Source organism: Felis catus, chromosome B2, assembly GCF_018350175.1.
Source record: "Felis catus isolate Fca126 chromosome B2, F.catus_Fca126_mat1.0, whole genome shotgun sequence".
Classification (NCBI taxonomy): Eukaryota; Metazoa; Chordata; class Mammalia; order Carnivora; family Felidae; genus Felis; species Felis catus.
Genome location: NC_058372.1, coordinates 125,305,206 through 125,319,796, shown reverse-complemented (window position 1 = coordinate 125,319,796; position 14,591 = coordinate 125,305,206). Strand labels below are relative to the sequence as shown.

Here is a 14,591-nt window from a genome sequence, read left to right as displayed (position 1 = left end):
TTTTTATTTGCAAGTCAATGAGCCAAATGGACGACCAGGCTACTTGTGCCGCGTTCTGGGAAGCAAGGTTATTATTATCGCCTATTGCCCCACTGAACAATTTCACTGAAAAGGAAGAGTCCCAGCAGTGTGTGCGCGCGCACGGTGCCATACGGGACGTGCAGCTACGTGCCCACCTCCAGAACGACTTTATTTACAAAGCGATTACCATGTTATCTATTTGTTTTCCTTTTCCAGCAACAGCAGTTTTACTCAGCCCTCGAATTTCTTAATTACAAACCCGTTCGCTTCTAAATCAACCCCAAATCGTCAGGCAGAGCCCGGAGGGAGGCTGTGCAAGTTTGCACACACCCCCACCTCCCGGATCAAGGGCAACAGCAGAAGCAAGAAACTGTGTATGTGCAAAAAGGTGGATCTGGGGACGAGGATCGCTGAGTTTGTTTACAGAGCAGAGACGCCTCAGCTCGGATGCCAAAGCTACCAAGAGCTGCAAACGCAAACTTAGCAGAAGCACACGTACCCCGGGAGCGGCGAGCGGGCCCGAAAGCGCGGACCGGACTCTAGGGCGAGGGAGCGGAGGCGGCCGGGCCCGCGGGCGCGCTCCGTCCACCTGCAGCCGCTGCCGCTCCCCGCCCCCAGCTCCTGTCCTTGAAAGGAGTCGGCGGGGGTGGGGGGTGGGGGGCGAATGCATCTACACTCAAAATAGCTAGATCAGGTTCACCCAGTGCTCCTATAAAAACACAAAGGCACAGCCCGGGAAAGTGTGCTCGGGGAAGGGGCATTATTTGTCCGGGTATTTAAAACCGCACTCGGGGAAACACAGCCATTCTTCGCAGCTCGGGGAAGGGGGGGTGGGGGGGAGCGTGGGTGGAGGGTTTGCAAAGCCGGGGTGGCAGAAGGGCACTATGCAGGAAGAGCACTATGCAGGGCACCCCCTTTTCCCTGCAGAAGGCAGCCCAGATCGCTAGGTGAGCCGACTGGGAGTGCGGGGGGTGGGGGATCCGGCCAGCGGGGAGCAGCGCGTTTTCCTCGCTCTTCTCGGGGCAGGCGCTAATTTGGAGCTAGAAGTGCAGGGGGCGTTTTCTTCCCGCTCCGGGGCGACCGGGCTGGCCCGGTGTTTGTGGGCTGAGAGGAAACCAGAGTCCGGCGGCACTGAGGCGGCGCCTGGGCCCGCAGCCTCTGCGCACGTGCCTCTGGCCGCGGGGACGCGGCTCCGCTACCCGGTCCGGCGTGCCCGAGGCTCCGGAGTCCGCGTTTTGCCACCGCCCTCCCGGGAGGCTCTCGCTCCGCCCTTCCTGAAATCCCTTATATTAACTGTGGCCAAAGCCCTAAGAAACACAGCTCATTGTTGGCAGCTGCCGGGCGGTCTTACAGAGCTGCGAGGGCAGCGGAGGGGAAATAAAAGGGAACGGCTCCGATTCTGCCCCAGCGGCTGCTGCAAGACCTCTGTGCCGACATCGCGACAGCGAGCGCCCTGCACACCGGGAAGGCCCCCTCTATGTGCTGCTGAGCCGGTCCCGGACCCGACGATCCCGCCCTCGGTCTTCGGAGCAGAAATCGCAAAGACGGAAGGTAAGCGCGGCGGGCGAAGCCGGCTGGGGCGCCTGCCAGCCCAGTCCTCCGAGGGCTGGGTTTGCCCGGAGGAAGAGCGTGAGGCGGAGCTGGGGAATAACAACAGGATGTGCAACAACAGGATGAGGAGGGCTGATTTAATGCCTGAAGTTCGCGGCACGGCTACGGGGCACTTCCTTTATTAGGCGACTTCGGGGAGCAGAGGGGGGTGTGGGCACGGGTCCGCCCGCCCGATCGCAGGGGAAGGGGCTGTTTGTTCGCGCCCAGCTCTGTTGTGGGTGGCAGGTCCGCCGTGGCGGCCAGCCCCGGGTGCACGGGCTACTAGTAGGATCCCGGGGATAGTTAGTGGTTCGCAGCCGACGTGCGTCCGGGGAGCCTAGGGGACAGAGGCAAGAAAAAGTGGGGTGCGCCTTGGTGGGCGGCACGTGTGGCGCGAGTCTTACCGTCTGCCCTTTTCACTTTCAGGACTGGAAATGGCAGACCATATGATGGCCATGAACCACGGGCGCTTCCCCGACGGCACCAACGGGCTGCACCACCACCCTGCCCATCGCATGGGCATGGGGCAGTTCCCGAGCCCCCATCACCACCAGCAGCAGCAGCCCCAACACGCCTTCAACGCCCTGATGGGCGAGCACATACACTACGGCGCGGGCAACATGAATGCCACGAGCGGCATCAGGCACGCGATGGGGCCGGGGACTGTGAACGGAGGGCACCCCCCGAGCGCGCTGGCCCCCGCGGCCCGGTTTAACAACTCCCAGTTCATGGGCCCCCCGGTGGCCAGCCAGGGAGGCTCCCTGCCGGCCAGCATGCAGCTGCAGAAGCTCAACAACCAGTATTTCAACCATCACCCCTACCCCCACAACCACTACATGCCGGATTTGCACCCTGCTGCAGGCCACCAGATGAACGGGACAAACCAGCACTTCCGAGATTGCAACCCCAAGCACAGCGGCGGCAGCAGCACCCCCGGCGGCTCCGGCGGCAGCAGCACCCCCGGCGGCTCCGGCGGCACCTCGGGTGGTGGCGCGGGCAGCGGCAATAGCGGCGGCGGCAGCGGCGGCGGCAGCGGCAGCAACATGCCCGCCTCCGTGGCCCACGTCCCTGCTGCAATGCTGCCGCCCAATGTCATAGACACTGATTTCATCGACGAGGAAGTGCTTATGTCCTTAGTGATAGAAATGGGTTTGGACCGCATCAAGGAGCTGCCCGAACTCTGGCTGGGGCAAAACGAGTTTGATTTTATGACGGACTTCGTGTGCAAACAGCAGCCCAGCAGAGTAAGCTGTTGACTTGATCGAAACCCCGGCGAAAAGAAATCAAACCCCCAACTTCGGTGTGAATTAAAGAAAAAACAAAAAAACAAAAAAACAAAACAAAACAAAAAAAAAAACATTCCCTTAGACACAGTATCTCACTTTTCAGATCTTGAAAGGTTTGAGAACTTGGAAACAAAGTAAAACTATAAACTTGTACAAATTGGTTTAAAAAAATTGCTGCCACTTTTTTTTTTTTTTTCTGTTTTTGTTTCGTTTTGTAGCCTTGACATTCACCTCCCTTATGTAGTTGAAATATCTAGCTAACTTGGTCTTTTTTGTTGTTTGTTTTTACTCCTTATTTCCTCACTTTCTCCAGTGCTCAACTGTTAGATATTAATCTTGGCAAACTGCTTAATCTTGTGGATTTTGTAGATGGTTTCAAATGACTGAGTTGCATTCAGATTGACGAGTGAAAGGAAAAATTTGCATTAGTTGGTTGCATGAACTTTGAAGGGCAGATATTACTGCACAAACTCTGCCATCTCGCTTCATTTTTTTTAACTATGCATTTGAGTACAGACTAATTTTTTAAATATGCTAAACTGGAAGATTAAACAGATGTGGGCCAAACCGTTCTGGATCAGGAAAAGTCATACTGTTCACTTTCAAGTTGGCTGTTCCCCCTCCCCCATATGTACAGACAATAATAGGGTGTGGAATGTCGTCAGTGGCAAACATTTCACAGATTTTTATTTTGTTTCAGTCTTCAACATTTTTGACACTGTGCTAATAGTTCTATTCAGTACATGAAAAGATACTACTGTGTTGAAAGCTTTTTAGGAAATTTTGACAGTATTTTTGTACAAAACATTTTTTTGAGAAAATACTTGTTAATTTATTCTATTTTAATTTGCCAATGTCAATAAAAAGTTAAGAAATACTTGTTTTCTAGAAGTCATTGGGGGGTGGGGGTGGTTGTTCCTTTTGGTGGCTTTTTCTCTCTGTAAGTTGAACACTTTATTGATGAGAGTAAGCATTCCAAAGGATAAATTACAGGACACTAAAACAGGTCATGATGAGCTTAAGTGGAGAGCAGGATTTAACATAATTGGCATAATGCTTCATTGTTATCATTGTAACATGCCTCTTGGTGTGGTTTAATCAGAAGCTGCAAAGTTGTCAAAGAGCATTTTTTTTCCTTAATTGTCATCATATTCAAGTGTACTCCAGAGTTAAAGGTTTGTGACACTAAATCCTATAAAAAAATTTTTTTTCACGGGATGGGAGGGGGGAACACCAAGTGTTTCTGGTGATATACCTGATTCAACTGTGTAAATGCAGATCAGGATAATATACTGGGAGAATGTTGAGGATGGCATTAAACATAAATCTCCCTTTATCTCTAGTGACGAATTTTATTTCTCAGCAAAAGTCCTAAGGAGAGGCACACATTTTCTAGCTTAATCTCTGAAATAGCTTCTGACTGGTTTATAGTCCTAAGAGGAAGAGGGGCAGAATTCCACCTTGAGGCTTTCTATTTTGTTCTATAATATTTAAAATTTACACAGGGAGGTTGATTCAAAGGTCAAATTACAGTCTTCACAAGATCTTCCCTTGCACGCATTCCCTGTTTTCCAGAATTCTGAGCCTTTTCTGTTACAGACAAGGGGTGCAAAGGACATAAGGATAAGATGGTTTAATTTTACCTAAATGTTTTACCAGGAAGACATAATTACAGTTAAGTAGGTGTCGAGTTTTGCCTATAACCAAGCAAAAGAAAAAGTCATATTGTTAAAATCTCAAGTTATCCCAGCTTGAAGATGGAATTTTGTTTTCCCTTTCATGTTTTCTTAGCTTATCTTGTAAGAGCAACATACCTACATTCAAGAAAAAATAGTCTTTTATATTTGACCCACTGAAGAAGTAAAATACAGGTTGAGGAAAATCTCACAAATAATAACTTTAAAAGAACATTTCATTCTGATCCTTAGATTCTAATCTTAAATCCCATATTTCATAATTTAAAAAAAAGAGGAAATGCAGAAGTGTTAAATTACAGCGAGTCTGGCGTAAAGGCTCATTTCAATATAATTCCGATCACCTACATTCTCTAATTCTATTTCCAAGGCAAGCCATTAAAATTAAGATACACACTCCACTGGGCTTGTTATACTTCTCTAATTGACATTTCCTTATTAAAAATTATGTTCTAAATAAATAATTTCTCTGAAAATTGAAAATAATTCCAAACTCTTCACCCCATTTTAAAAAGCTAATCCAGATTTCCCACATTAATAGTTGAAGCTGAAGTTTTCTTCAGCTAAGACCTGTCAATACTAAATCTGCAATCAGCAGTAAATCTTCCTGGCTAGGCATTTTTGCAGTAAGTTTTTCTTTTCCTTTTTTTTTTTTTTTTTTCCCAGAGGCTCAAGTGAAAAAATATGTTTGCATACATATTAATACAGCAATTCTTGTTCTTTTTCACTTGTGCCAGGAAAAAAAAAAAAAGAAAAGAAAAGAAAAAAGAAAAAGGAAAGCTATTGGAGGCATTGTGTTTTTCTTTTCTTTTTTTTTTTTTTTTTTTTTTTTTTGCATAAAGAAAGAAACAAAATAATTGTCTTGCCACCACCCTTCACCATTCATTCTGCCAGGAAATAAGCCACAACACCTGCTCTGTCACTAAATTCCTCCTGCTGTTCTAACACCGGAACACGTATGTGGAGACGCGGAGCCCAAGGAACTATTATTAGATCCTGAGCCCATCTCTGCCAGAACAGAGGAGCTGGTTTAAAAGCACAATTTCTCCTCGGTGAAAATACAACCCCCCCTCCACCCCCTATTCATCTGAATGATCTCTATTTCATTAAAACTCTTTCTCGATCAACAATCGAGCAGATCCCATGCGATATCTGCAGGTCTCTTATGCACAGGAAAAATAACTCCTTGTTTGAACAACCTGATTCATGAAACCTGTACAGTGACCTAGATCACCGGGCTACTGGCGGACATTTGCAAAACCTTTTGTGGTCTTGCTTCCTACTAAGTTGCTTATAGCATATGGGGAAATTTGACCTCCGTACCTTGGCTGTTTTTCAAAAAGTTCTAACATGGTACAAGAGAGCTTCTGTTCTTTAAGCTTTGCTCACAAATAGATACTCCACGCTTGATTTTTCAAGATGAGATCAATGATAAGCAAGAACATCATAGAAACAAGTCAGAAAAATAAGAACACGTTGATGAAAACTTGCACCTCTGCCTTGTGCCTGCTCGGATCCTGGTGGCGGTATTTTTGCGGGAGCTGATAAAGACGTTACATCTATGGATGGGTCTTTGAAGGACAGTTACCTAATCACCACTGTTTATGGGGTGCTAGGCTAGAGCACTGGTACCAGAAGGCTGACATCTATTGTGAAGTTTATGGTCTCCGTGACTTTTACTACTGTAAACGCCTGGGCTAGCTATAAATTGATGTCAACATTAAAGGCCAGATCCTTTAGAGCAAAATATTAATCCACTAATCTATTATGGGTGGCCGGCTTTGAAATACAAACTTTGCTGTCCCAGACCATTAGGTGTTTTCGCCCCCTTGTGGAATTTATTTAGAAGGTCAAAGGAAAGCCATTTCCTTAAGAGGGTTTTTTTTGTTGTTGGTGGTGGTGGTTTGTTTGTTTACCTTTTCTGAATGCTTCATTTTCTTTCTTGAAGCAAACAGCATATATTTGAGCAACAAATTTTTTTTTTATTAAAAGAGATTTCAAAGTAAACACCCTTTATGAAAATAAGAGTATTTTCCTTACCAAAGAACTTAACTTGGGATAAGCGTACATAATTGAGATGTGCCTCACATTTCAAAATATGCATTGGCTAAGGGGTTTTCTTTTATAAAAGTATAATGAGCAAATGCTTTAGCCTGTCAGTTAAAACTGATACTCTGCACTCTCACAACAGAACTGTTGTTTGGGGACAAGTACAAATAATAATGCATTTGATGGTAAGTTCGGAAAGGTGGAGGGAAATATCTAGGAATGCAGAATGCGGTTATCTGTGTTGGAATGCGACCAAGCCACAGGCTCTAATCTTGTGAAAGGGCCACAGGATGTTTAATGGGAATGAGTGTTGCTGTCTAATTGATTCAGTAAAATTTACTTTAAAATAAGCTTGGCAGATAACATTGTCTCCAAAGAAAGAAATACATTTAGAATTCAAGGAATTCAGGACTCAAGCCATTGGAAATGTTCTCCTCTCCAACCGTATTGTTTTGCTAGCACAAAAGAGGTGTTAGGCAGCTTCAGAGATGGTATTTATCATTTTGGTACTGTACCACTGTCATCAGAATCACAGCTGCCAGGCAGGTTAAAGCCAGACAAGGTTAAAGGTTAAAGGTTAAAGGTTAAAGCAAGGTTAAAACAATGGATAGCACATCAAGTGACTTAGCCAATGAACCCCTATCATCTTGTGTTCTGTTTGTCTTTTCCCCCCAGAATAGAAGAAACAATGGCAATGTCAGAATTTTAATTGCAATGGACTGGCTTAAATTACTTGACCTATTTTTATCCAGCTAGGAGAGAAATGATTCTGGTTTTTCTTGGCAGCAATACTTATCATTTAAATTAGAAAAAAGAAATATAAGGACATTTCTGTATCAAGTAGTGTACTATTGGTAAATAGTTTTAGTTTGTTTTATAGTAAATAAGATTCCCATATATTTTTGAAAAATTTTGAGACACCTGAAGTAAAGAACTTTTCCCCTTCACTGGAGAACTTAAATTTATGAGGGATGCTAAATAACGAAATGAAAATACTCTAGGAGCTGCTGTGGTGAATTCCCATAGTATTTTGATATTTATGAACATAATAAAAGAAAAACTAAGAGAAATTGGGGTCTACTGTGTGGGGGAACTGAATCCATGGTCCTTGGGAAAGAGAATATCAACCAACACCTTCCTTGCGATCTAGGAACAAATAATGGCTTTTTAGTACCTGGATCCTCATCAGCTGCCAGATGAGCGTTAAAGGTGTCACAGCCCGCCCCAGGAGCCAGTTGGTGATGCTTTTTGAGAATTCTGCTTGGCTAAACCAACACATGAGGAGTGAACTAAAGCAGATGCAAGACGAATGAGTACTATTACTAGCTTTATATGTTGTTGGCTTTCATTAGGCTGAACTAATCTGAAAGATTAGTGAGGCAGGACACGACATGGGTGAGGACAGTAGGTCACAGGATTCTTGGAATTTTCCCATGGCATCATCATCGTGCTCCACCCTGAAATCCTTCCCCTTCCCTCTACAGTGGAAAGGCTCCTTGATGACATTTTGGGTTGCTGAACAGAGCAGACCAGGGACTGTGGCTCCAAAGGAGCCTGTGGCAACGCAAGGTTGGCCTTGGTGTGCCTTGAAGGAGATATGCAAATAGGCGAGTGGCTTTTGAAAAGTTAATAGTGTTAAAGAATCCTGTGGGTCTATTCTTGAAAGCTGGGTGGGGAGCGAGATTTAGGCTTGAGCAAAAGTCAAACTGGCAGAAAACCACAAAAAAAATGTTGTCAGAGGACAGCCAACTCCAGGGTATGGTATTTTATGAACACTTGTAGGGGATAGGATGCTAGAGTGGAGGAAATGTGATCAAGGCTACTGAACCCTTTTCTCTGTGTGTCTCCCCAGGGATCAACAGAAAAGTTGGCCTTGTGGTTTCTTTAGCTTGACCACAGAGCTTGTTTGTTTGTTTGTTTGTTAATTTCTGGTAACCCACCATTCCCCCCGCCCTTTGCTTCATGACCATATCTCCACACTGACAAACACATAGCACTTAAATTGTATATAAATATCTTTAGGTCTCCTTGTAAATATTGCCCCATGATATTTATTTTGGATAACTCTTTGAAGGAAGATCCTGGATGCAAAATGATGGCTAGTTCCATATTTCTTCCCTTTATCCGGTGTGTTTAGCAAATATACGCATGATGGGGCCAGTCTGTGAAAAGTGATTGAACTGCTATGCTCCTAATATGAACTGAAAATAAAAATCTAAATGTTTCTTAGATCCTTGTCTGCCACCATGTTTTTTAAGGCAAAGATTTTCAGCTAGCTAGGGCCACCCCTGTAAGAGGCAGAGCAGAATAGGAAGAAGGTATAGGGCAGTAACTTGAAAAAACATATTCATATATATATTTGGAAAAATGTTTAAATACATGTTATTTCAGTAAGACTTTTTAAAAAATCTTCTTGACTGATAAAGCATGGATTTTAAACTGGTGAGAAACGCTGTTTAGACGACACGATTCTACCAAATCAGAGAAATTCACCCTGCTGCCAGCACCACTTAACAAATCATTTTGTTAACTCAAGTTGCCTGTGACCGAGCTGACTTTGCTGAGCGCCCACTATGTGACAGGCATTGTGGGGGGCACTTTGCATATGTAATCTTATTTAATCCTCACAGTGTTCCTACAAGGTATTCATGTCATTATTCCAATTTTAGATAAGGAAACTGTTATTTAAAGAGGAAGTAAAATTGTTCCAGGGCAATACAGCTGGTAGGAGGCTAAGTGGTTTTCCAGACCTAGCTTCCAGTACAGTGTTTATTCTATTTTTTAAATTTTATTATTATTATTATTTTTATTTTAGTGAGAGAGAGCAAGGCGGTAGAGGGGTGGGGGGGGAGAGAGAGAGAGAGAGAGAGAGAGAGAGAGAATCTCAAGCAGGCTCCACACTCAGTGTAGAACCTAACATGGGGCTCGATCCCACGCCCCTGGGATCGTGACCTGAGCTGAAATCCAGAGCCACTCAACTGACTGAGCCACCCAGGCGCCCCAGGACAGTGTTCATCCTAATACATGACACTACCATTCTAAACCAAATTACTCTTAATCGTTTTTTTTTTTCTTTTCTTTTCAAATTACTCGTATTCTTAGATCCCATGATTGTCAGCTCATCAGTTGATTTAATAATGTGCTTCAGGGGGGAAAAACCCACTACATTTTATGTACGCAAATTATAAAGTATACTAACACCATTATGACACGTACCTATCCCTACAGTTGCATACCATTTCCTTTTGGGATTTACAAGATTTGGGTCTACCCTTTTCACACCCAGTCTAAAAATTCTTCAGAATTAAGTTTGGCCCCGACAGACAACTGTGAGACTAGCAGAGGTGGTGAGACTGCCTAATCCCTTCTTAACAGCTTTACCTGGTTTACACTTCAAGTCAGATGAAATAATACCAGTGATTTGCATTTCAAATTCTGTTTTTTATTTCTTAATGGAATTACATACTGCTGGATGGTAAATAGTTTCTCTCGCAAAGTAAGCCAACAAAACTAAGTAGTTTTGTCAATTCCATAATCTATTACATGAGAATGTCAGTGGCTAAATTCTTCCAAGTAAAGAGGATCATCTCACAACTTGACATACTTCCTGGAAGCAACTATGTCTTAACATTGTTTCTAAGGGTCAGGCTGATTTCGGAATATTAGCGTGTATACACACACACACACACACATATATACACACATATACATATACATATATATATACATCTTAAAATAAAGAAAATAATAGTATTTAGTTCCTTTACACTTAAATAAGCTTCCTTTATCTATCTAAACTTTCTTGACGATTTAAACTTTCTCTTGCTTTGGTCTTCTATGAAAACCCAAAACTCTTCCGTTAATAATTGTAATAAAAAAGAATGTAGAACAGGAGTAAAAACCATGGGTAGTCTTAGCTCTGCAACCAAATAGCTGGGTAATTTAATCACTGCTGACTCAAGTTTCTCCATCAGGAAAATGAAGATATATGTTTAATTAATATATCCTGTATTCAAATTCTCATGAAGGAAACACAAACCCATACGTATCATCTTCTTCCTCGGAAAACTGGAGTGGAACACCACAAACCCCTTCAAAATCTTTATATCATTTCTTGCCATTCTTTTTCCAAGGGAACTGTGAGCTTGGGGATGTGCCATAGATGTGTTCCCAGTCGGTTCGACTCTTCAACGGTTGGAATCATCTCTGTAAATGTCTGCCTTCATGAACATACGGGATTTCTCCATCTGTAAGCAACTACCAAAAAAATGCCACTTGCAAAGATACAGGTGACTACGTAACGTTCTTTGCTGATGTAGTGGTTGAAGTATATATATTATACATTGAAAATACCTTGATCGTTTCTTCATTCAGATTCTGCTCTATTTTCTTACAGATTAATTTCATTTTTCCAACCTGATAAATATCAGATGCAGAATAAATATTTGGTCTCTCTTTCCTTCAAACAACTCTTCCTGGACCATCATCATCATGATCACTGCTACTGTTATTTGTTTTCTGGAAAAGACAATCCTATATGTAAAGCTAAAGTACAGGAACCTAGCAAATGCTAAACGCTTACGTTGGCACTTAAGAGTTTTCAAGCAGGTAAGAGGTACACATCTATGCCCATGTATTTCCTTCTCCCCAACTTCCCAACACACACAGTCTCTTTTTGTTTCATATCACCACATTCCTCCAGTTTGGGGAATCAATTATTTAGCTAGATGACAAATAGAGTCACTGAAAAATAGTTATACAGAGGAAACTGTACACTATAATACATAACTACCCAAGAAACAATTATTGACTGACTTGTAAAAGCAAAGAATCTCAAGAACCAGGATAAAATATTACAAGAAAATATTTGTTCCTTTCCCTACTTGGCCACTAGGTGTAGCTGAAGGTCCATAAGTTCATATTTACGCTTCGTCACCCTCTAGACTAGATTGTCACAAGCTTAAAGAACTTGCCTCTTGCCCCTGCAGTGTGTTTTATTAACAGGTAAGATCTTCCATGTGACCTATTATAACTCTCAAAATTAAAGAGAAGCCAAAGACACCTCAGCACGCTCTGCCCAAGCACCATTGCTCACCACAATCTGATAGAAATTGGAAATCAACAAAAGGTATCTTTGAACAGCCTCCACTTCTCCCCCCTTTTATCCCCTTCCATTTCTGAAGTGCTCTCATCCAGCCTTCCATTCACTCAGGTACCAGTGGCTCAATTTTATGCTCTGCTGGGGACATGTATATCTTAGGAGACAAACACTGGAGAGAGTACAGCATTTAAACTAAAGGAGGAAGTTCTGAATGGTGGGTTTTTGTGCACCCGTCAGAAAGAGATGTGAAGGCTGCTAGGTCTTTCTCTACCTTTATTTGGCCCTTAAATCATTCCCTTCTCCTGATCCTCCTCTTACCTCTCAAGCCAGTCCACTTCAATGTCTTATATGAAACTCTTTGCTCTTACCTTAAGTATTGGCGTTCACCAGACTTCTCACCTCACGCCACTAGCCAATTCCATAAATTCCTAAATGTTTCCAAAACAATCAGAAAGGGTTCTAATACTAAGGGTTCCAATACCTGGATCTTCAGCCCAATCGCTTTCCCAAGTTCTACCTGCATACACACACACACACACACACACACACACACACAATGAATTCTGATAAACATTTAAGCACAGCATGTCCAAGGTGCACTCAGTCCTCTCTGCCCCCTGGGTTGAATTCCTGGTAGTGGAACTACCATTCTTCTAGACACACAAGCCAGAAGTCTAAAAATGCTAGACTTCTACCTTCTTATTTACCCCAGCTCTCATCAATCGAATTAATTGGTCAATGCCTTCAATAAGTCCTTTGCTCTTGCTGTCCCTCTACCTGAAATGTGTTTTCCTTCCTGAACCTCCCTTTGCCAAAACTTGCTTCTTCAATGGCCACGTAAATTAAAATGGAAAGCTACTTCCTGCTTTTCCCCATGGGATTCCCCACCCCTTTCAGTCCTGCTCAGTTTTTCTCCAGAGTGCTCATGGTGGTTTTCAAATCAGTCTGTAAAGTTCTGGGCACTCATCTCCTCCAAAGGTTGATTCCCTGAATCTGCTACATAACTTCAGAGGCTGAGTCCGAAAACACCATATAACTTCCTCCTAGTTCTCTTGGGACCTTGTCCTTGGAGCCCTGAGCTGCAGTATAAAAGGTCCAAGTATTCCTGAGGCTGCCAATCCCATGAGGAAGCCAGGCCACTTAGAAAGGCAGTGTTTAGGTGCATCCACCAGCAGATTCACACCTGGTAGCCAGTAACAACCTCCAGGGTGAGCGAAGATGCCTCCACATGCTTCCACTCTCCAGCTGTTGAGTTGCCCTTAGCTGTAAAGTCTTTCCAGTAGAAGCCCCAGACATTAGACATTATAGAGCAGAGACAAGTCATGCTCCTGGTACCCTTTCGGAATTTCTGTCTCACAGCATCCATGGGGATCATAAAATGGAGAGTCTTGGGGTGATTTGATAAATAGCAATCATAACTAAATAGCACTTGTCACTATCTCACACAATTCATAGTTAACTTTTACAAAATTTTCTTGATTTCTGTCTCTAAATTATGAGCACTACGAGAATAAGAATTTTTGTCTATTTTCCTCATATTACCTAGAAGAATACTGGTATATGATAGATGCTCAATAAACATTTGTTGACTAAATGAATGAGTCAATGAGTAAATTAATGTATTTCACCTTTACTGTATCATTCTCCTTTCTATTCCCCTCCTATTGTCTTAGTTCAGACTTTATTTCTTACTTAGACTACAATAACTTCCTATCTGGTTTTACTTCCTCCCATTTTACCCCCCTAACACCCCCATGCTTCTTGCTTCAGGAAGAGTTATTTGAAGATATAGACTTGATCCTATTGTGAGGTGAACTGAAATTGTTCATCTATGCAGTCATGTTAATATCATAATGACCCTGTCTCCCAATGACACGACTGATTCAACCATAGGAAAGTAACTGTCCAAAGGCTAGCACATTGGCTGGCCAGGAAAATTCCAACCAAGACACAGAGAAACTATAGTCAGATCACAGTGGTGTTTAAACTGAAATCATCTTGAGGTGAGCCCAGGATGTCCTTTTGGGGTTATATACTCATATTGAAGACTGGAGAAACTAGCTTGCAAAAGTCCACAGGAGAGGAACACCTGGTCAGAACAAAGCAATACTAAGAGACCATATGACCCCAAATATAGATGGAGAGAGAATATACATCTGTCCCCAAGAGATGTGTAATTCCCCAAGTCAGTACCCATCACACCCAGTTGTGCATTGTTCCTATGAGATATCTCCTGGCTTTATTTTCTCTACCTTGATTGATTTAAAGAACACCTATTTTATTACTCTATGCTTATGTACATGTTGTTCCTTCTGCCTGGAAGGCTCTCCTCATCTTCATACCCTCGTTGAAGTGTCCTTCAAGATCCATTTCAAGTGTCTTCTTCTCTGAGAGACTTTCCATATGACTCTGTACTTTGTGGCACCCCTATACATTATAGATACCTTCATTTATTTGTATTTATCACACAGCACTATAATTATTTCGTAATAAGCTCCTCTTTTATAATTTGCAATTGGAATAGTCCCCCTTTATCTGTGGTTTCACTATTCATGGTTTTACTTACCTACTGTCAACATGGTCCAGAAGTAGATGATGACATGTAAAAGTTCAACAGGAGCCCACACTAAGTCACAATGCTTACGTCATTCACCTCATTACATCTCATCACATAGAAATTTTATCAACTCAAATCATCACAAGAAGAAGGGTGGGTATAGTAGAATAAGATACTTTGAGAGACTACACTCACATAGCTTTTATTACCGTATATTGTTGTAACCGTTCTATTTTATTGGTACTTATTATTGTTAATCTCTTACTATGCCTAATTTGTAAAATGAATTTTCA

At 42.8% G+C, this 14,591-nt stretch overlaps 1 protein-coding gene across 1 annotated transcript; it reads left to right on the top strand.

The window, feature by feature from the left end:
* Nucleotides 1-1,320: 1,320 nt before the first annotated feature.
* On the top strand, nt 1,321-3,774 carry CITED2 (Cbp/p300 interacting transactivator with Glu/Asp rich carboxy-terminal domain 2). The gene is made up of 2 exons (XM_023254457.2): nt 1,321-1,572; nt 2,038-3,774. Exon 2 carries the CDS (start codon nt 2,046-2,048, stop codon nt 2,865-2,867), a length of 822 nt encoding a protein of 273 aa, XP_023110225.1. The 5' UTR covers nt 1,321-1,572; nt 2,038-2,045; the 3' UTR covers nt 2,868-3,774.
* Nucleotides 3,775-14,591: the final 10,817 nt, after the last annotated feature.